Genomic DNA, 23748 nt, shown 5'->3' with positions numbered 1-23748 from the left:
TAGAAAAAGGGGCGCCTGGGTGGCTCAGTCATTAAGCGTCTGCCTTCGGCTCAGGTCATGATCCCAGGGTCCTGGGATCAAGTCCCACATCAGGCTCCCTGATCAGCAGGAGTTGGCTTCTCCCTCTCCCACTCCCCCTGCTTGTGTTCCTTCTCTCGGTGTCTCTCTCTGTCAAATAAAAAAAAATCTTAAAAAAAAAAAAAAGCTAGAAAAAGAAGACTAAGTTAAACCTAAAGGAAGTAAAAGAAGAAAATAATAAAAATGAAAAAAATTTAACAAAGCCAAAAGACGGTTCTTTGAGAGGATTAATAAGGCTGATGAACTGCTAGCAAGACTAATCCAGAAAATGTAATTTACAGATTACCAATTTCAGGAATACAAAATGGATTATCACTATATATCCTAAAGATATTAAAAGGATAAGGGAATATTATGAATAATTATGGTATTATCAATAAAACGGGAGAATTCTTTCAAAAAAACCCCACAACTTATCAAAATTGACTCAAGAAGAAACAGAATATCTGAATATCCCCATATCTATTAAAAATATCTCCAAGTGGGGCGCCTGGGTGGCTCAGTTGGTTAAGCAACTGCCTTCGGCTCAGGTCATGATCCTGGAGTCCCGGGATCGAGTCCCGCATCGGGCTCCCTGCTCGGCAGGGAGCCTGCTTCTGCCTCTGACCCTCTCCCCTCTCATGTGCTCTCTCTCTCTCATTCTCTCTGTCTCAAATAAATAAATAAAATCTTTAAAAAAAAAAATATCTCCAAGTGTATTAAAGATATTGAATTCATAATAAAAAAATATTCCCACAACTTCAGGCCTAGAATATTATACTGGTGTATTATAGCAAACATCTGAGGAAGGAATCATTCCCTTATGCAAAAAAATCCACAATATATTCAGTAATTTCACAAAATGTTTCTCAACTCATTTTATGCAAACAAGATAATCTTGATACCAAAATATGAAATATATATTAGAACAAAACTACAGAAAAATATTACTCATGTACATAGACTCAAAAATCCTCAAGAAAACATTAACTAATTGAATCCAGCAATATACAGAAAGGATGAATGTGGGGTTTACCTAAGGAATATAAGGTGGTTTTAACACTGGTCAATCAAGTGAACAAATTTAGCAGTTAGTAAAGGAAAAATCATGATTATCTCAGTATATGCAGAAACAGCAGGTGGCAAAAGTCAACACCTTTTCATGATAAGAATTCTCAGCAAACTAACAATATAAGTAACATTAAGTCTGATTAAAAGCATCTACAAACAACTAACATCCCTAAAACTAGGTACAAGGAAAGGATGTCCACTCTTTCCACTAGTATTTAGCACTGTAGTGGAGGTCCTAGTCAGTACAGTAAGAAATAAAAGACAAAGATTAGAAAGAAATAAAACTGTCACTGTTGATGGGTATGTATATGTGGGAATGGGGGGCATATGGGAAATCTCTATACCTGAATTCTGCTGTGAAACCAACAGTGCTCTAAATAAATAAAGTCTTAATTTTAATAAATTAATATTTGCCTGTTGGTGGGAATGCAAAGTGGAGCAGTCACTGTGGAAAACAGTATGGAGGTTCCTCAAAAAGTTAAAAATAGGGGCGCCTGGGTGGCTCAGTTAGTTGAGCATCCGACTCGATCTTGGCTCAGGTCTTGATCTCAGGGTCAGGAGATGAAGCCCCGAGATGGGTTATCACACTGGGCGTGGAGCCTACTTAAAAAAAAAAAAAAAAGTTAAAAATAGAACTACCTTATGATCCAGTAATCACACTACTGGGTATTTACCCCAAAATACAAAAACACTAATTCAAAGAGATATATGCATCCCTATGTTTAGAGCAGCATTATTTACAATAGCCAAACTATGGAAACAGCCCAAGTATCCACAGACTGATAAAGGATAATGGATAAAGTGGTATATACATACAATGCACTACTACTCAGCTACAAGAAAGAATAACATCTTGCCATTTGCAACAACATGGATATAGCTAGACAGTATTATGCTATGTGAAATAAGTCAAAGACAAATACCATATGATTTCACTCATATGTGCAATTTAAGAAACAAAACAAATGATCATAGGAGAAAAAAAGAGAGAGTCAAACCAAGAAACATACTCTTAATTCTAGAGAACAAACTGATGGTTAGCAGAGGGGAGGTGGGTGGGGGGATGGGTGAAATATGTGATGGGGAATTAAGGAGTACATTTGCCCTGATGAGCACTGAGTGTTGTACGGAAGTGCTGAATCACCATACTGTATACCTGAAACTAATATTACACTGTATTTTAACTATACTGGAATTAAATTAAAAAAAAATTAGTAACTACTACTTCCCTGTTTTTCACCCTTTTACACACACAGCTGTTCCATATCTCCATGACTTTGTCCTCTTCCCTTTGCCTGGAAACATACTTCACTGTAATTACTTGTTTAATTATCTCTTTACCCGACTGCAGTAATTAGTTTCAATTATGAATAAGCTGCCATAAACATCCGTGCCCAGGTAACCGGCTTTTGTTCATTTTTATATCTCCTGTGCCCATACAGCACCTTATAAGTATACAGACCTCAGTTGGTGTGAAGTGACTGTTAATGCCATTGGAAATAACACCCAGGCCAGGAGCTCCTAACATTTCCAGTTCTGAGGAAATCTAGCAAGGTTTAAAAATGTTTCTGTGAGACTCTAGCAAGCTTTTTCATAACCCAAAAAGGGAACACAAAAGAAAAAGAAAAATATAGAAGGAAAAGGTCAATGACCTTAAAATTCCTATGACACAGGTTACCCTGCCTTTCCTGGATGACTCACCTCTTATCGTGCTGAAGTCTATTTTCCACATAGCAGTGGTAATGGCAGGCACCATTTAAGCACTTTAAATAAATTGAGTTATCTTTTGGTAAAATACTTAGAACAGTGCCTGGTACAGAGTCTACAATATAAAAGTATTTGTAAAACAAACAAATCCATTTAAGTCTCACAACTCTATGAGTAGGTTTGATTAATACTCTCATCCAAGGAAAATGAGGCATTTAGAAGTTTGGTAACTTGCCCAAGGTCTCACAGCTAAGTTACTCAACATTCTGGCTCTTAGTCACTATGCTCTGCTCTGCTGCTCACTGCAATTACATTAAAATTCAATTCTCTTCCGTAGCCACAGTATCTAGCAAAAAATAAATATATGTGGATTGAAAGAATGAATGAATGATTCAAATGAGTGACTCAAGAGGTGAAACGAGGAGGCATCTTTTCATTCTATTATTATGCTATCATGCTCTGCAGAAATCCTCTGCTGCAAAGATGAAATACATCCCTTGCTTTTTGTTACCTCTTCCAAAAGACATGAACAAGTAAATACGCATTGACAAAGAGAGAAAGAGGGAAAATCTTTAACATTGATGGAACAAAAAGATGGTGCCACAATCCAAAAATGTGTTATGCCCATGGCCAGTCCCTCTCTATCACAGTGCTCCATCTAACAGGGGCAACAAAGAACATGGCCTCCCAAAGATGGTTCAGGCAGTACCTGCCAAGATGTATACCTGGGCCTCTTTTTATTGTTCTGTAAAAGAAGATTCAAAATGAAGGAAGCACTGCTAAGAGTCACTCAAAATAGAGTGCAAAGGACATTGAGGAAGTAGGCCCTATGCACTCTCCTGTTTCAATTCTCAGAACACCATGAACTTTTGATTTTTGCCAATTGGTCACATCCTTTGGGCAAAAGAGAGATAATGTAACACCTGTTAATTAAATAGCAAATCCTGCACTAGATAATCAGTTTAAACTCTGCCAGCACCATTATAATTTTTTCAAAACAAGTTATGCGACTTTGTGGTTTTTACCTTTATAAGGCTGTACTCCCGGCTCACAATTCAGGGCACTTTCAATTTCGGTTGACCCTGTCTCCCAGTGAAACCCAAAAAAACATTCTGGTTACTTTACAGCCTCTTCTTCTCATTGACAGCTCCTCTAAACTACTTCTGAAATATCTATGTAGGTATCTTTAATCTCTCATTTCAGGATAAGCCTTTGTTCAAACAGTGAATGTATATGCCAGGTCTCAACTAGATCATGTCTCCATTTGCTCCCTTGCTTTCAAAATGTTTCAATCTCTTCATTTTTACCTCACATTACAGTCTGTACCCCCCCCACTGCCCTCTTTTCAACTTTCTCTTACTCTACTGCTTCTTGCCCAAAATATGGTAATCTGTACATTGTAGTAGGCATGGATACACCATAGTTTTGTACAAGGGGAGGATATTATCTAATTTGTTTCCAAAACATTTCCTAAAGACATTTAATACGGTCTTGAGTCTTTTGTCTGACTCTATAAGGAACAAAACATATCTTATGAAGGTCCATAGTTATTTTGGTTATTCTACCTCTTGAAGGTACTTGCCATATGCCTACCATAATTAATAATTATTCTATTGAATTGCAAAATTCTTAAAACTAGGGATCTTTTATTCTTTATTTTAGTATCTATGATTCCTAATCATAGTGTAGGCACATAGTAAATACTAAATGAATGTTTTTAAGAACAGTTTCCCAGGGGCGCCTGGGTGGCTCAGTTGGTTAAGCGACTGCCTTCGGCTCGGGTCATGATCCTGGAGTCCCGGGATCGAGTCCCATATCGGGCTCCTTGCTTACCAGGGGGTCTGCTTCTCCCTCTGACCCTCCCCCCTCTCATGTGCTCTCTCTCTCTCACTCTCTCTCTCAAATAAATAAATAAAATCTTAAAAAAAAAAAAAAGAACAGTTTCCGTTTATTTCTGACTCTCCTGAAACCAACAGTTTGTTCCTATTCTATCATCTTAGATCTTTTTCCTCAAGAATTTTGCACTTATTCAAATACAGTCATTGATGACTTTTCTGCCTAGTCATGTGGCTTTAAAAAAATGTTTCTATAGCTCAGCATCTACCAGCTTGCCTACTTCTCCAAAGTAATTCCTAGATGTTTTACTTTACAGTTATTCTTAAGGATTGTCTTGAAAAAATATTAACAAAAATGATCCTTGAGGCAATCTTTAGAGGCTTGTATAATACACACTTCTCACTCTATGTGATTTTCTAGCTATTCCATCTCCTTGTTTCTTGAATCTTAAGTTTCTTATGCATTAGAACGCATTACGTTCAAATTCATTCTTAAAGTTAGTGGAGAACCCTGTTTGATGTTTTGAAAGCTGAAAGAGAACATGTTACTGGTTCTCTTTACTTAACAACATTCTATTTTTCTGACATTTATCAGTTTTCCTAGTCATTTCATGAACACTTACCCACCACTTTGTGTCATACCCAGCAAGGCATTAGGAAAACAAAAGATGAAGTATATACCTTTGAATCAGAAGAGCTCAGGGTGAAGTAGAGGGAGGAGACACAAGTAAAGAAGCAAATGTAGAAATAAACACTAAGACAGGGATATGCATAGAGTCCAGCTGGAGCCTAAAGAGAACAAAAACTTTGTATGAAGGTTCAGAGCCTAGGTTTTTAAGTCACATGGACTTACCCTGATTCTTAACTCTACTTCTTAAAGAATTGCGTGACATAGGAGTCAAGGTTTTCTCATTTGTAAATGGGATAATAGTAATTTCAACTGTTCCTTGTTGGGAGTACATGAAACAAAGTGCTTAGTTTAGCAATACATGACAAGCATTCAATAAACGGTGTATGATATTCATAACAAGGAGGCAGCTAGACTATATAAGGCTTCCTGGAAGAGGTGACTCTTGAATTCAGTCTTAATCAATGAATAGGAAGGGGAAGGAATCAAGATGGAACCTTAGAGAAAGGTTAAATTTCCACACTAGCATTAAGAACTTTTCATAATCCAGTCTACCTCAGCAACTTCATCTCCCTTCGCTCTCCTAAGTGAACCCTCCCTTCAATCCAGGCTGGTATACTCACTGACCTCAGAATATGCTTTACTAATTTTCTCTTTTCTATTACTGCTTAGGCCATACCCTTCCCTGTGCCTGGCACTGGTCTGTCTATAAGACCAACATAAATTCTACCTTGTAATTGATGAGTCTGGCCCTTATCAATGGCTCCATTCTTTGAACTTTTCCAGCACAAGGTCAGATTAACACACTCCCTGCCACACTTCCTCTGCCCTCTGACAACATACATGCTCATCATTGTCCTTAACCATCCTTTGCACTGAGATTTCACTTTTCACATGTGAATGTAATGTCTCCATTGGAATGTAAATTCCATGAGGGTAACACTTCATGCAAGCAAGACATATAGCATCTTAGTCTCAGATCTATTTGGTACATGAATGAACAGTTCAGAAAATGTAACAACAGTCTCAAGGTCAAATGCAAAGCACAAGACCAATCTGTAGAGACTTAAATGCTTGGACTTAATGGGGTTTCTTGTTTTTAGGTTCTTACCTTGGTATGCCCTCAACTCTATCAACAGCAAACTATAAAAACTTTCCACTGTGGACTGCGCAAGTCATTTAAGATGCGTCAAATCCTTAAGGCATGATATAATCAAATAAAGGCCAGGAGAAAGGTTGGCAGTCAACTCCTTAGACATGGCTACTATACTGGAAGGTAATATATAGAATAGTAGAATCAATAGATCTAGGTTAAACTTACTGGCTTTAGAACTTGGACAAATCCCTAACCTCTCTGAGAGATCATTTCCTCATCTAATAATGTGGATGAATCACTTAGCACTCAGTTGCTGTGAAGATTAAATGAGTTAATATATAAAGTAACTAGCACAGTGCCAGAAATATAATACCCCCCCAATTATTCATTACTAAAACATCATACCAACCCAGTATCCTCTGCAAAAAAAGTAGAAAAATAGAGATTCTCTTCCTTCTTTAAAGATAATATATCAGGAGCAACCTGCTGAAACTCACTGAGGCCTCAGTCCTGAACAAGGAATCCTAATGTCAACACCCAGTGGGTCACAAGGTTGTCTTTATGGCCAATCTCTACCTGTTACAGTGGGGCGGGGAGGTGGGAGGAGCTAGATTAGATTCTTGTGATACTTCTTAGAGTAACTGGGTCTTTTCAAAATTAAGAACTCTTAATTTGATAAAGGACAACGTGGGAGGCTTAGAGACTGTAATCAAGCTGAACTCCCACAGAAAGAAAAAAGATAACAGTGTTCCATAAAGGATAAAAGGTGAACTCTTCAAGCCTTTGAAGCCATTTAAAATTGTGACCACTGCCTCTGACAATTCTTCAGATCACCCACTGTTAGTCCAAAATGGCAGGAATCATAAAATAACATGTGGAATGGGCCAAAAAAATCATCATCTCTTGGAAGTGGAAGACACCTCCAAAAGTCATCCAGCCTAAGTGTCGCCTTAAACAGCTGAGGAGGTAGGAATAGGAGAGATGCCATGCTACATGCCAAGCTTCTTTCTGCCTCCCCAGATAGTCACTTCTTTGTCATAACTTCCCCAAGATTTCATCCTTGCAGTAAGCATGATCAGACAGAATAAGTTCATTTACCTTACAAAATGGGCCCAAACACTGAAAATATCCCAAGACTCTTGTCCTTGGCAGAACACAGGCACAAAAGTGCAAAAGAATACACATTTTTTGTTGTTGTTAGCTGATTAAACTATCAGGTCTCTGCATAGGAAGTTGTACATAAAGAGTGACAATGTTGCCTACAAACAGAAATGCATATTTAGAACTAGAGGCTTTTCATATTTCTTCTACAGAACAAAAGATCTCTATGAGCCTACCGAAGTTACTGGAAGTTTCTGGTGGTGATAAATGACTTCTTCCCTCAAGATGACACAGGGAAGAAAAGCTGAATCAGAATGTGAGACTTCTTAGAAGTACAACATACCAGGTAACTAGTTTTGAGAGGTGATAAACAGAAACATGAAATATTCTCTTGTTAACTGAAGCAAGCAAACGTCAAATGACTGTTTTTATCCCTGTTCAATCCTAAATTTGTGGCTCTATTCTCCCAAACTCTTAAGTTTATCAACCTATATGAGTAAGACATGAAAATACTCAGGAAAATTCAAGAAGTCACCTGATGAATAAATATTCATTGTGAATAAACACACATGTACTATAGAAACTAAACTACTTTGGGGGGAAATATATTAGCTCGATATAATTATTCTTCTTAATTAGTACCATGAAGTTTGTTCTAACTCTAATGATTCAGAAAAATGTCAACACCAGGAACTTTAGGTCTGCAAGATCAAGAGGATCAGAAATTTTCGCAGATGGTGAGCTGACCATTAGTCAACCCTGCTATGCAAACACCAAAAAATGTGAAGTGATATTACACTGAACTTTAACTTTCAGTAACTTGAACACACAAGATAGTATCAGAGTTCCGCTCTGCTGTAGTCAGGAGATCCTGGAAATACTGTGGATGCCACAGCAAAAGAACCATGTCAAAGTACGTGAAATTCTTAAGAGATAAGAATTAAATCCCAAATCACATCAAGGCAGCTAATATTATAATTAGGGATACCTAGGCTATAGAGCAAACAGACAACACAGGAGAACAACTTTAAATACTTGCAGGACAATCAGAAAAGGAACTAGCATTGTTTTAACTGGCCCTAGAGTGCCTATGGATGAAAAGTACAGGAAAGCAGATTTTTGGGTTAACAATACTTTTCCATATTAGCCTCAAAAGTCAATAAACATTAAGAGTGAGAGAATGAGAAATTTACATAAAATAGGAAAAATGAATCTAAAAGAACTGGCATACTGAATGAGCATTCAACAAACGTTTAGGAGCTCCTATGAAGCATGACACTAAACCATGCAGGTTAGAATGAATTACATGTCCGTAAGTAAAGCTGACTTCCAATCTTGTGTAACAAGAAAAAAAAACAAAGTATGGATGATTCTGAAAGCTATATTTTATGAAGAATAGTCTATAAGTGGTGGTCAAGATATTGCAAAATTCCACACGAGGAAAGATGATGGACTGTTCTAGGTAGTGGAGATGTGAGCAGAAAGGAGCAGAAGATTTACAGAAACATTTCAGAACTAGAGCTCACAGTACTTGATGAGTTACTGAAGACTCTTGGAAAAACAGTATTTAGCAGGATTTACTGTGCTAATCTAGCTATTCATCTATCAACAATAACAATAGTAGCAAACAAACAGTGCTTTCCAGGTGTCAGGCCATGTTCTGAACGTTTTACACAGATTAACTCATTTCATTCTCATAACCCTATGAAGTATAGTCTATTAACATGCACATTTTATGGATGCAAAACTAAGGCATAGCTTATATCAGTAAAGTCAGTCAGACAACCAATGTCAAAGTTCTAGTAAGAGGTTAGATACCAGATGGATCTACATAATCCCAAAGCTAAAACTCTTAATCCATACACTAGACAGCTGTAAAGGGAAGGCAACAAAACCCAAGGCAGGCTGCACGGAAGTAGCATTAAGAGCCCAGTGGAGAGGGTTGGTAGAAACAGAGGGGTTCGAGGGGAAGGCTGAGGATTTAGCGGTATCAGAATCACAGGACGTGCTTTAAAAAAAAAAAAAGAAAGAAAGAAAACCTAAACAAACAAAACCTGCATTGAATCCAAATTCCTAGAGATGGGACCTAGGAATTAACATTTTTTTAAAAGATTTTATTTGGAATTAACTTTTTTTTTTAAAGCAAAACCGAGAAACCCTGGGTAATTTTGAGGCACAACAGGTTTGAAAGGTGCTGTAGCAAATCTCTAAGGTTTCTTTCCGTTTTAGCATTCCAGTTGACACTCTAAATTCATTTCCCAAAAACGGAAAGAAGGAGGGGGGGGGGATTTCTAGCACCAAGAAAACGGCTATGCATTTACTCAACACCGTTTACGCTCCCATTTTTACTAAACAGTCTCTCACAGGAAAAGGGATAAAGTAGGCAACGGAAGGAGGGGTGTGGTGTTAAAAAGCAGGCTTTGGGGCAGAACTTTCTAGGCCTATTAGCACACGAAAGAAAACCTTACTGACTATAAATACATGTGATGATCCGACTGAAAAATGAGGTGGAGTCCTCAGATCCGGGTCGGGCTAACGATGGATGCCAATATAGTCTTCTACGTGCTCAGAGCGTTGCAGGTAACCTCTAGGCCGGGGCCTGCCGGCTCCAAGGCCAAAGGAATCGCGCTCAGGAGAGGTGTCCGCTCTGCAATTACAACCTCAAGCACCCTGCTCCCGGAGACGACCTGTGCCGCACATACCCGAGGGTCCTCTGGTAAGATTGATTTCCTCCTCAGTGACCAAATAATCCACTCTTCCGTTCATGTCTCACTGCTCTTTTGGCTTCCCACCCGGGTCGGTGGGGGCTCGCGCAGGTGAAAGTGAACCAGTCTCCGCGGAGCACCCAGAGAACAGCACTTTCAGTTCAGCAGCCCGCAGACCGGAAGAGGAAGCCGGGAGCGCTGGGAGCGCAGGGCATGCTGGGAGTCGTGGTTCTCCCGGCTTCTCTCGTCCCGCCCGCGCCACGCACTGCGAGCTGAGCGACGAGTCGGTTACCATCCTACCTTACCGTTGGGGGTAGGGATCGTAAAGGTTGGAGACACAAATTAATTGATACTGGCGAGGAGAAATTAAACATAAAATCTCCTGACATCTCAGAAAACCGCTACAAACATGGGGGAAAAAATAAGTTCTGTTATTCAGATTAGGAGGGGCGTCGCAGGCAATCCGCTAATGCGACTCCAGAGGAGATCTCACCCTTTTATAGAGCCAGGCAAATACAGTCCATTCCATGCACGTTCTCGTGTAAAAGGACTTAACACAGTTTCCTGTATACATTCTTCGGTATGTCACCCCTGTAGTGGCCACCTGTGTCAGTTAATTGCCACGATCCAAAGGAAAAATAAAACTATGACAAGCAGGTACTTAAAGCTTTGACTCATGCCACCCTCACTTCCAAGCCTCTTCAACATGTTGATTGAATGAGTGGATAAAATGATCATAATAAAAAGCGAAATATCGTAAGTGAAAAAAGTAAAGTGAGACTGGAATATCAAGAGAGGAGAGGAAATAGAAATGGGAAATGCAAATCATCAATGAAGAAATATGAAACAAATGAATAAACAAAACAGAGAAATAGACTCACAGATAAAGGAAAAAAACTGTTGGTTAACAGAGTGGGAGGGATTGGGGGGTGGGCAAAATAGGTGAAGGGGATAAAGAGGTACAAAATTCCAGTTATAAAATAAGTAAGTCATGGAGATGTAATGAATATAGGGAATATAGCCAATAATATTGTAGGAACAAACCATAGTGAGGTGCATGTGAGCACTGAGTCAAGGGAGAGGGAGACAGGAGTGAGGCCAAGAGAAGGTAGGAAGGGGGCCCCATAGGCCCCCTAGGGATCACCCTCACAGTGGTACCTCCATTTTTCCAGTGACTGTGAAGACCTACTAGGCCCTAACCTTTTGACCCCCACCCCATCCCTGGCCAGGGCTTTGAACACCAGTCCCAAATCGTTCTCCCCTCCCTTGCTCCATCTTCATTTGCTCAGGCTTCCAGCCTCACCCTTCTCCTCTTCCACACTCTTCTCTGTGATTAGTATTATGTTAGGGTACTGTGTGAGCCGCAGAGAGGCTGGGAGCCAGGAGGCAGGATGGAGATGGGGCAAAGAGAGGAGAAGAAGAGCTTGTTCAAGGATCCTTCTCCTCACGGGATCCCAAACTGTACAACCAGCTCCTCTTCTGCATCCACTTGGATCTGAGAAAGTGCACTGTAGGCATAAACAGCTATCATGGAAACCTGCTGCAAGTCAGAGAAGGGGATGGGCTCGCTGGGCAGCACTTGGTGGGGCCGGCTGGTGAGAGATGGCAGCCACGGCAGCTTCTTCCAGTGGGTCAGGCTGAGGCTCAGCACAGCCAAGCGGGTGCTGTACTGCTCCATGCCCTGGGAGTCCGCAGCAAACACGTCAATGATGTTGCTGGCTGTCTTAGCAAGGATGGAGGAGAGCACGGACTGCTCATCTGTGCGAGTGGGAGGCAGGCCGTGGTAGTTGTGTTCAGCTCCTTTGAAGGCTTTGGCAGGGGGGCTGCTAGGATCCAGCAGCAGCTTCCGCTCCTCTTGGTCCTGGTCCAAGTACTCGTTCTCGCTGCTGTAGCAGCACCCCATAGCTGGGGTCCGGTTGGGCGCTCAGGCCAGGGGAGGAAGGCCGGCATCCCTTAGGATCCCTTCAGTCACATGACCTGTGGCTGCATCCAGCAAGCAACCACCCGCCTCCCCACCTAGCCCTTCCCAGAGCCGCGCAGTTGCCCTTGTTCCTCTATGTTTTAAAGTCTATTTTGTGGTAAGTGAAATAAGTCAATCAGAGAAAAATGATTATCATATGATCTCACTGATATGTGGAATTTAAGAAACATAACAGAGGATCATAAGGGAAGAGAAGAAAAAATAAAACAAGATGCAATCAGAGAGGGAGACAAACCGAAAGAGACTCTTAATCATAGAAACAAACTGAGGGTTGCTGGAGGGGAGAGGAGTGGAGGGATGGGGTGACTGGGTGATAGACATTGAGGAGGGCACGTGATGTCATGAGCACTGGGTGTTATATAACACTGACGAATCACTGACCTCTACCTCTGAAACTAATAATACATTATACGTTAATTAATTGAATTTAAATTTAAAAATAAGTAAACAAAGTCTATTTTGTCTGATATGAGTATTGCTACCTCAGCTTTTTTATTTTCACTTTCATTTGCATGGAATATCTTTTTCCATAAGTTTCAGTCTATGTGTGTCTTTAAGTCTGAAGTGAGTCTCTTGTAGACAACATATAGATGGGTCTTTTTTTTAAAAGTATTCAGTCACCTTATGTCTGTCTTTTGATTGGAGCATTAGACCCTTTACATTTAAAGTAATTAGTTGACAGGCATGTACTTTGTTGCCATTTTGTTGTTTTCTGTAGTTGTCTGCTCCTTTTTCTTACTCTCTTCCCTTGTGATAGATGACTTTAGTGTTACGCTTGGATTCCTTTTTATTTTTTGTATATCTATCATAGGTTCTCAGTTTGTTACCATTAAGTTCATACATAAAATTCTAAGTGTATAACAGTCCATATCAAGCTGATGGTCGCTTAAGTTTGAACACATTCTAAAAGCACATTTATACTTCCCCCCTCCATGTTTTATATATATATATCATACCTTATATCTCTTTATGAATCCCTTTACTCATTTTTTGATATAATTGATTTTACTTTTGTCTTTCAACCTTCATACTAGTTTTTTTTTTTTTAAGATTTTATTTATTAATTTGACAGAGAGAGACACAGTGAGAGAGGGAACACAAGCAGGGGGAGTGGGAGAGAGAGAGAGAGAAGCAGGCTTCCCGCTGAGCAGGGAGCCTGATGCGGGACTCGATCCCAGGACACTGGGATCATGACCTGAGCCGAAGGCAGACGCTTAACGACTGAGCCACCCAGGCGCCCCATCAACCTTCATACTAGTTTTATAAGTGATTGATCTACTACCTTTATTATATGTTTGCTTTTACCAATGAAATGTTTTTATTTCATAATTTTCTTACTTCTAGTTATGGTCTTCTCTTTTCCACTTAAAGAAGTCTCTTTAACATTTCTTGTAAGACCAGTTTAGTGGTGATGGACTCATTTAACTTTTGTTTGTCTGGAAAATTCTTTATCTCTTCTTCAATTAATGATTAATTTTTCATTTCAGTTATTGTTTGCTTCAGCTCTGACTGGTTCTTTTTTTATATTTTCTATCTCTTTATTGAAGTTCTCATCAAATTCATTCAGTCTTCTCTCATGTGGTGAGCATCTTTATGAACATCACTTTGAATTCTTTATCAGATAGATTGTTTATTACATTAGTTCTTTTTCTGAAGTTTCATCTTATTCTTTCATTTTGAGTATATTCCTCTATCTCTTCATTTTGTCTGACCTTCTGTATTTGTTTCTGGGGGTCAGGCGAAACATACCTCTGCCAGTCTTGAGGGAGTGGGTTTGTGTGGGAATATCCACTGTGTAGACTACATGTGCCTTTTGACTTTGAGTGGCTGGTTGGAGCTGTGGTGGGCTTGGGCTGGGTGATTCCAGGGCACTCCACACTAGGGCTACCCTGGAGGGGCAGCTGGAGCTGAAGTGGGCATGAGCCAATGGATCCCAGAGTGCTTTGCGCAAGGGCTGCCCTGGTAGGACAGCTGGGGCTGGAACAAGTGTGGCACTCCATGCAGGAGGCACTTTGGGGAATGGCTGAAGCTGAAGCAGGCATGGGCTTGGGGTGTCCTGGGATGTTGTGTGCCTGGGCTGCCTTAGTGAGTCAGCTGAGCTGGAGTGGGCAGAGGCCAGGGGTGTCCTGGTGTGTTCCATGCCAGGGCAGCCTTGGTGGGAAGGCTGGAGCTATAGGAGGCATAATTAGGGAGCCACTTTTGTGGAACAGCTGAAGCTGATATGGGCTAATGGCCCAGGGCCCACTGAGGGAGCAGACTAGCTAGAGCGCCCAGTCGCTGCTCCCATCTGCACTATCAAAGTGGAGGGACAATGTAAACAATGGTGCTCACCAGCAGCTCCAACCTCAGAGAGAGTTCCAATACTCCCCATCTGTTTGTTGTACACTCAAGGATTCATAAATGGGTTTCCTTCACTTATAGTCTAATTGCCCTTTAAACCACTGTTTTTTGTTTTTTGTTTTTGTTTTTGTTTTTTTTTTGCTGTGTTCCGGGTTAGGTGAATCTGTGCACGGGCCACTCAGTGATATCCCACCCCTTACCCTGCCCTGCAGGTGTGGGGTTTTGGTCATCATTGTGTCTCTGTCTCTTCTCTGTGTGGTGTCCCTATTCTTTGTTGTGCAGAGCTGTTTCATCAGCCCTCAGTTCTTTTTCAGGAGGCATGACTCTGTATGTAGGTGTAGATTCTGTGCGTCTGTGGGAAAAGGTGAGTTCAGAGTCCTGTGGAGATGGCCAGGCTGATTGAGAGGCCTGGGCAGAGCATCCTCCCCTCAGGGAGACTTCCAACTCACCATCCCCATAAAGACCACATTTATAGGGCAAATGACAGGGTCTAAAGTTAAACATTTGTTTGCCTACCTGCAGTTTGGAGTGACCTGCATTATCATGTCTTTACATATTCAAGGAGCCTGGGCTAGGTGTGTTCACCTCCCCTCCTGGATTCCATTCTGGGGGCTAGAGAGGATGCAAGGCAAAATTTATAGTTCTAGGCATCCAGACCAGAAGGGCCAGGTCTGACCTGGAGGCCAGCTAATGTCAACTAACGAAGCTCCCAAGGTCACTTGTGCAGCACAAGTCTCACAACATTCTTTAACATGCCTGCCTACCTGCAGGTAGGGGTTGTCAGTTAGGCAGGACAAATCACAGAAACCTCCATCCATATAATACAATGATACAGCTTTTTATTGGAAGAAGATGCTATCTGGGACCTTCATAGCTAGAGAGGAGAGTCATTGCCTGGTTTCAAAGCTTCAAAGGCCAGGCTGACTCCCTTGTTAGAGGCTAACACACCAGGTGACTTTAACTTGAAGCCAGTGCTCATTGACCATTCTGAAAATCCTAGGGCCCTTAAGAATTAGGCTAAATCTATTCTGCCTGTGCTTTATTATTTTTAAAAGATTTTATTTATTCATTTATTTGTTCATTTTTATTTATTCATTTTATTTATTTATTATTCATTTATTCATTTAATTTATTCATTCATTTATTCATTTGAGACAGAAAGAGAAAGAGCATGAGAAGAGGCAGAGGGAGAGGGAGAAGCAGACTCCTCGCTGAGCAGGGAGCTGGATGCGGATGCAGGGCTTGATCCCAGGGCCCAGGATCATGATCATGATCTGAGCCGAAGGCAGAAGCTTAACCAACTGAGCCACCCAGGTGCCCCCTGCGTGTGCTTTATAAATGAAACAACAAAGCCTGGTTGATGACACATCTGTTTACAACGTGGTTTACTGAATATTTTAAGCCTACTGTTGAGACCAACTGCTCAAAAAAAGGTTCCTATCAAAATATTACTGCTCAATGATAACGTATCCAAGTGTTCTGATGGAGATGTATAATGAGATTAATGTTGGTTTCATGCCTCCTAACACAACATCCACTCTATAGCCCATGGATTGAGAAGTAATTTCAACTTTCAAGTCTTATTATTTAAGAAATATATTTCAGAAGTCTATAGTTGCCATAGATAGCAATTCCTCTGATGGACCTGGGCAAAATAAATTGAAAAACTTTTGGAAAGAATTCGCCATTCTAGATGGCATTAAAAACATTTGAAATTCATGGGAAGAGGTCAAAATATCAACATTAACAGGATGTTGGAAGTTGATTCCAGCCCTCATGGATGACTTTGAGGGGTTCGAGACTTCAGTAGAGGAAGTAACTGCAGATGTGGTGGAAACAGCAAGAGAACTGGAATTAGAAGTGGAGCCTGGAGATGGGACTGAATTGCTGTGATCTCGTGATAAGGCAAATGGATGAGGAGCTGCTGCTTATGGATGAGCAAAGAAAGGAGTTTCTTGACTGGGATTTACTCCTGGTGAAGACTGCTGAAATGACAACAAAGGATTTAGACTATTACATAAATTTAGTTGATAAAGCAGAGGCAGGCTTTGAGAGGAGAACTCCAATTTTGAAAGAAGTTCTGTGGTATCTACTGTGATTCTACTGTGCTATCAGATGGCATCACATGTTACAGAGAAATTGTTTGGGAAAGGAAGAGTCAACAGATGCAGCAAACTTCATTGTTGTCTTCCCTGTTTGAGGAAAGCATCCTACGACCGCGTTTGGAAAATAAGGACTTTCAAAGAATGCGCTAACCACTCTGCCCCTATGGATTGTTTCCAGCCTGCTGTTCCACTCTATTGAAGATCCGAACCTTGAGCTGCAGCCTCCAATTAGGTTTCCAACTTCCAGCCCAGCCATTCCTGCTCACTGCAGATAGGGCAACCCCCACAACCCAAATTGGTGTGAGCCAGTTCCTTCATCTATCATGTTGCTACTGTTTTTTCTGACTAATGGAGATTTTGTACAATTCAGTAGTTTTTGTATACTGACTCCTTAATTTGTCTAAAGTCTGAGATCAAGGGGAGATTCTTGTCAGCAACCAAGAACCTCTCCCTTTGGTCCTGAATAGGCTTTTCTTCCAATTGCAACCCAAAGTTTTACATGTCTTCCTGTCCCTATAGTTTATTTGTATTTGTGCCACTAAATGTGTAAATGTTGTATAGACAGAATTTACCATTCTGTAGATTCTCTAATTATTTAATGTATTATATATCCTAAGAGCTGTCCATTTTCTTTTTACATTTCAAAAATCTTGACATAAAGCCAGCATATATTTAGGCTCAGTATTAATGGTGAAATTTAAATGTGCACAATAAAACATGAAAACTGTAAGACAAATTCATTGTTGTCTTATTTTAAGAAATTGCCACAGCCACCCAAACCTTCAGGAGCCATCAACATCAAGGTAAGACCCTCTGCCAGCAGAAAGATTGCAACTCGCTGAAACCTCAGATGATGGTTAATATTATTTAGCAATGAAGCACTTATTTATTTTTTGCAATAAAGTACTTTTAAGTTAAGGTACGTACATTGTTTCCTTTTAGACATAATGCATTGCACATTTAGACTACACTGTAGTGTAAACAGTTATAACTGTTGTATGCACTGGGAAACCAAAGAATTCATTTGAACATTGAATAAAACATTCAATCAGTGCAATAAAATTGATGAATCTCAAGAACACCATATTAGAAAAAATCAGATACAAAATAGTACATAACTTATAATCCCCCTCCTGCCATTGGATTACCTTTGTGTTTGGTCAGGAAACCAGTGGTGTGAAGTGTGGATCTATTTCTGGACTCTACTCTGTTCTTTGATGGGTGTATCAATTCTGAAGCCATTTACACCACACCATCTTTTTTTTTTTTTTTTTTTAAGATTTTACTTATTTATTTGAGAGTGAGAGAGCACAAGTGGCGGGGGGAGTGGCAGAGGCAGAGGGAGAAGCAGACTCCCTGCTGAGCAGGGAGCCCGACGCGGGGCTCGATCCCAGGACCCTGGGATCATGACCTGAGCCGAAGGCAGACGCTTAACTGACTGAGTCTCCCAGGCGCCCCTACATCTTGATTACTATTGTTCTTATAGATCTTGAAATAAAGTAATGTGATTCTACAGTCTTGTTCTTTCAAAGAGTATTTGGACTTTTGTAGGTTGTTGAGCAATGTGTTTTTAACTACTCTAAGCTTTGGTCAGTTTTACAGTGGAAATGATAATCACTATTTTGTGATCAATATGTTATAGAGTGAATATTAGCACTTAGTAGGTACCGATTAAATGCTGCTTTCCACCCATTTTTCTCCTCAGTTTTCCTTTTCTCTCCAAAAACCTAATAGAGTTTCTATGAGAAAAAGAACCATTCATGATGTGAGTTTCAGTGAGTTACATTTAAATCCAAGAAAAGAACCTAACAGAACTAAAATAAGTAGAGGAGGGAAATTTTACTATAAATGCTTCCTATTTTCCCACTTGTTCTTTTTTTTTTTTTTAAAGATTTTATTTATTGGCAACCCCCTCGGGTCCCCACCCTCCTTGGGAACTTTGTACTATCACTTTGCTATCGCTCAATAAACCTTGTTTTTGTTTTTAAAAAGATTTCATTTATTTATTTGAGAGAGAGAGAATGAGTCGGAGGCAGAGGCAGAGGGAGGGAGAAGCAGACTCCCTGATGAACAGGGAGTCTAATGCAGGGCTAAATCCCAGAACCCTGAGATCATGACCCCAGCCGAAGGCAGTCGCTTAACCGACTGAGCCACCCAGGCTGGTTCTTTAGAACATCTTTAGTACTGGAGGATTCCATGACTCAGATCAACAATTTCTTACATGACCGATTTGGTGGTCAAATCTAAAATGTTGTCAATGTTTCCAAGTTGGCAAAACCTGGCCAGAAACAAGATGAAACCAGAGAGGGAGACAAACCATAAGAGACTCTTAATCTCAGGAAACAAACTGAGGGTTGCTGGAGTGGAGGGAGGTGGAAAGGATGGGGCGGCTGGGTGATGGACGTTGGGGAGGGTATGTGTTGTGGTGAGTGCTGGGTGCTGTGTAAGACTGATGAATCATAGACCTGTACCCCTGAAACAAATAATACATTATATGTTAATAATAAAAAATAAATAAATAAATAAATAAATAAATAAAAATAAATGCTAGGTGACCCAAATAATACTAGCACACCTCTTTCTCCTGGATTCTTTCTAATGGAGAAAACATAAAATGATCCCCAACTAGGTATATCACAAATTGGTACCAATTTTATTAATTTGAGCAAGTACCCCCAAGCCCCCAACATTAGTGCTTCCCATAAAACTGTGTCAGAAAATACAGCTTATATATGAGGCTGAAGATGAGAAATGTAAAATATACACTTGAGTAAGTACCCTGTGGGCTTTCCTGGAGAGGTATGGCTAACACTGTTGCTGCATGAATGGGGACTACAACCTGCCTCTGGGAGGATGGGCAGAGTGGGTCCAAGAACAGCTAGGGAGCCTTGGCTTGCAATGCCTTGGCCTATAAAGTTGGTTCTAAGAGGGTCAAACCCTGACCCATCAGATAAACAGTTACGTTTATTAAGCAGGTATTTGTGGGGTTGAGAGAGTTGGAGTTTCCTGTAGATTGAAAGGCATACATGGTGGGAAGTATCGGAATGTTACTTCCCACACTAGAATTAAATGCAACTTGATTTGCTTATTTAGCAGTATATTTAGGCTGTCTACTTTGATCCATATACTATCCAGAGTATATAGTTCACATTATAGATGTTTCATTAGATTTTAGTTTCTACTGGGACATCTGGGTAGCTCAGTCAGTTAAGTGTCTGCCTTTGGCTCAGGTCATCATCCCAGGGTCCTGGAATGGAGCCCAACGTCGGGCTCCTTGCTCATCAGGGAGCCTGCTTCTCCCTCTGCCTGCCACTTCCCCTGCTTGTGCGCGCGCGCGCTCTCTCTCTCTCTGACAAGTAAATAAATAAAATCTTAAAAAAACGGAAAAAGGGCAACCCTTCTGGGTCCCCTACCTCCCCAGGAGCTTTGTATTATCACTTTGCTATAGCTCAATAAACCTTGCTTTGCTGCCCATTAAAAAAAAAAAAGATTTTAGTTTCTATTAATAGATATTTTGGTTATTTAAAGTTTTATTCCTACAACAAACAATTGTAAGTGAAAATTCAGAGTAGTGTGTCTTAGGAGAATAAAATTTCTAGAAGGGGATCTTCCAGGTCAAAGGGTAGGGTAGGTATGTACTAATTTGTGGAAAATATTACCAAATTTTATTTCAAAGAGCTTGCACCAATTATCCTTCTGTGAACATTATGTGACAATGCTGTTTTCCATACTGGAATTAGCATCACACCTTTACATCCTTGTCAAAATGGTAAGTGGAAAATAATATTTTATTTTAATTTGAATTTTTCACTTATGTATGCCGTTGAGATTATTTTCATATATTTATGGCTCTGTTTAATTGTTACCCTTTTTATTTATCTGAAAAGTCTTGCTCTTTGTCCATTTTTCTATTGGAATGTTTTTCTTTTTTCATATAGGAAATATTCGGTCTTACAGAGAAGTTGCAAGAAGACTACACAGAACTTCCATATACCTTTTACCCACTTCTCCAGTTTCTTATAATTTACCCCCTTCACTTTCTCCTCTCTCTCACTCACTCTCGTGCACTTACTTTCTTGGTATGTGAAAAAAATACACATACACACACATGCATGTGCATACACACATATACCTATAGGCACATACATATGTACATGTACACACATATATATTCTCTACATAGATTAATACAAAGAAGATGGGAGGGAAGAAAGACATAGGGACAGATATATACATGAAAAGGCATTCTGGTACGTGAGTACAGTATAGTTATCAAAATCAGGATTTTTAATATTGATACAATACTATTATCTATTTCACAGACTATGTTTGTCAACTGTTCCCTAAATGCCCTTTACATCTTTTTTTCCCTGTCTAAAGTCCAAGGATCACACACTCCATTCAGTTGCCATGTCTCTTTAATCTCCTTTAACCTGGACCAGTTCCTTAGTCTTTCATTGTCTCTCATGACAAGAATACAGAACAATCATTTTGTAGAAAACCCATCCATTGTAGTTTAGGTACTGCTTTATTTTTAGAAGCAGTACCACAGAAGTGATGTTATGTCCATTTCAGTCCATATTATCAGTAGGCACAAGATGTTGGTCAGTCCTGTTATTGGTTATGTTAACTTTGAACACTTGGTTACAGTGTTGTCCAGTAGATGGCTCTACTAAAAAGTGACTATATTTCTTTTTATAATTAACAGGAAGTTTATGGAGAATTACTTTAAGACAATATAATTATTCTTTCTTCTATCAGATTTTCACCCAGTTATTTTAGCATTCATTGATTATCCTCCACTGAAACTGTGAAGATTGTCAAATCATGACTTTTTTTACCCATAACTCCATCTACATGTATTATTTGACATTCTACTATAAAAACAGCTTTCCCCTTTCCCTTATTTCATCTATTTATTATCATCAGTATGGACTTGTGAATTTCTTTATAATTAAATGGCTTATAATCCATTACTCTCATTTATTTATTTTAAAACTAAATTGTCTTAGATTTGACCCATGGGAGCACCTTTAAGCTGACATCTGTGTCCTTTCAGTTCATCTCCATCATTCTTTGAGCATTTCATTACCTTTTGGCACAAAATGTTTTAGGCTCCTCTTGTATTTCACCTGCGCCAGTCCTAGAATTACCATTTTCTCCAAGGATCTCTGGTTTCTTTGAGCAGACAGTGGTATTTTTAAAACAAGATCTAGGGACTAAATGTGCTCATTATTACTGGGGTATAATTGCTCCTAGTCCCTCTCAGAAGACCGAATTAAATAATACATTTATCTGTAATGACATTTCTATATCTTTATCTCTTGGGAGACAATTCTCCGTGGATTGCTTACATTTGTATACATCTTACATGCTGAGGTACTGACAGATATTATTCCAGATGATCTTTTCAAGGATGTTTGTGTAATGGACCAATTTGGAAAACAAAATGTCACTCTTCAGTGCAGAGGACAGGTTTGTTTATTGTCCATTATAATAAAGATAATGTCTTCCTCCAGGGCAGAAATTGGGCACATTTGCGAGCAGCGTATCATAAAAGATGTGGTTTTCCAAAGCTCACAGTTCCTTAGCTATGATGTAAAAGCATTATATGTGCAGTATCCTTGGGACCCCTCTACATTGCCCCCATTAGGCTTTGGAATAAGTTAAATTGACAAGAGCATGAAATTCATGCTCCCTGCTGTGCCATGAGAAATAAAGTCCTTTGTCTCTGAACCAGGCATCTCATCTTCTGCTACCACCCATGAAACTTAGGCCACTCTTAGGCAACTAGCTTGAGCAATGGAAACCTGATTAAGGTAAAAGGGCCCACAGCAGCCACGAAGCTGAATGCAAACAGGTAATGCAAACAGGCTCATTAAGTGACCCACCTTGAAAGAGCCATAGGCTCTAACTGACCAATTACAAGCAGGCAGAGTTCCTAAGATTACCAAAAAAGGGAAAAATCCCCCCCCCACCCCGTTCCCAAGCTCCTCGCTCTGCCCTATAACTGTGGTCCCCCACCGTTGCCTCGTCCCAGTCTCTCCTTTGCTGTCCTGCCTGCTGCTCCTTTATGGTGTATTCAGTAAAGTTCTATCACTTGTTCTGCCTTGGGTAAATTCTTTCACCATCCACCCTGCAGGACCCCACCCAATCGGGACACCCCACATTTGGTGGCCCCCCCATCCAATCAGAGTGCCCCACAAAACTGTGGCAGGCTAACTCATTAGCTTGCGCATAGGGTAAAATCTTAGACCTATCACATTTCTTGACAGTTTTTGGTGACAGAGATGGGATGCTAACAGAAACAAGCTTTTCTGGAACAAAGAGAACAAAGGCCTCCACAGGCCAGATTAGAGGATAAAAGAGGACTCCCCAGGATCCACTACTGAGTGCTCTTGATCAAATGGTGGACGAGAAGGCAGTAAGGGTTCCTCTCTGCCCTACCTTCAATAAATGCTTAGAGGCTGAGCAATGAGTTAGGATTAAAACAGGTTAATCAAATGCTCCTTTGATTGTTGTTCATTCTCTTCCAAAGTGGGATGGGGAAGGGATGTCATTATGACAACAGAGGCAGAAATCCCTGCAGCCCTAGCCAAAATGCAGTACGGCTGTAGCTTCTGAGTCAAGGCATCCTTAAAGCAGAAATAAATGATGTCCACAATGAAGATTTAGAAATTGAATGGGCTCCAAACATTAGAAGCTACTTTGGTTGAGTGTCAAGCAGGGTGGGTCAGGGTTTAGTGCAGGTGCCCCTATCTTCCGATGTACTTTTGAAAGAGGACTTCAACTGCCTCCATTATTTTGACCTCAGCCTTTCTAACTGATCAAGTTCTTCTTTCCCGCTTCTGTCTTCACTCAGGCAAAAGACCCTGTGAGCAAAGCATCCCCTGACGGGAACCAAAACTACCCTCTCGAGCAGTAAGGGCTGCCCTGAGCCAGCAAGTCCCCACCCGTGACAATGACGACCTGTCTACTGCCCACCTGCACGCACCCACCGACCTTTGCCCCACATTTTCCTCATATAAACCTGGAAGTATTTGCAGCACTTTGGAGACTGTCTTTGAGACGCCAGTCCGCTGTCTTCCCAGTGTTGGCCTCGCTGACACAAACTTTCTCGTT

At 40.4% G+C, this 23748-nt stretch overlaps 1 protein-coding gene and 1 pseudogene across 2 annotated transcripts in view; both read right to left on the bottom strand.

The window, feature by feature from the left end:
• SYNJ2BP (synaptojanin 2 binding protein) overlaps positions 1 to 10398 on the bottom strand; it is a 38673-nt gene extending 28275 nt beyond the window's left edge. The window contains exons 1-2 of one of the 2 annotated variants that reach the window (XM_081830342.1): positions 10198 to 10398; positions 3861 to 3917 (exon numbers count right to left, since the gene is read on the bottom strand). In XM_081830342.1, the coding sequence (XP_081686468.1) occupies positions 3861 to 3917; positions 10198 to 10261 (121 nt within the window). In that variant the 5' untranslated portion in view covers positions 10262 to 10398. The remainder of the gene's footprint in view (positions 1 to 3860; positions 3918 to 10197) is intronic. The other variant, XM_006734467.3, reaches the window with a different exon arrangement.
• Positions 10399 to 11324: 926 nt separating this feature from the next.
• LOC102732272 (ragulator complex protein LAMTOR1 pseudogene) lies at positions 11325 to 12107 on the bottom strand (annotated as a pseudogene).
• Between the last annotated feature and the right edge of the window lie 11641 nt (positions 12108 to 23748).

This window comes from Leptonychotes weddellii, chromosome 9, assembly GCF_054177405.1.
Source record: "Leptonychotes weddellii isolate Sample4059 chromosome 9, ASM5417740v2, whole genome shotgun sequence".
Classification (NCBI taxonomy): domain Eukaryota; kingdom Metazoa; phylum Chordata; class Mammalia; order Carnivora; family Phocidae; genus Leptonychotes; species Leptonychotes weddellii.
The sequence above is the reverse complement of the archived record's forward strand: the minus strand, read 5'-3'. Positions and strand labels throughout refer to the sequence as shown.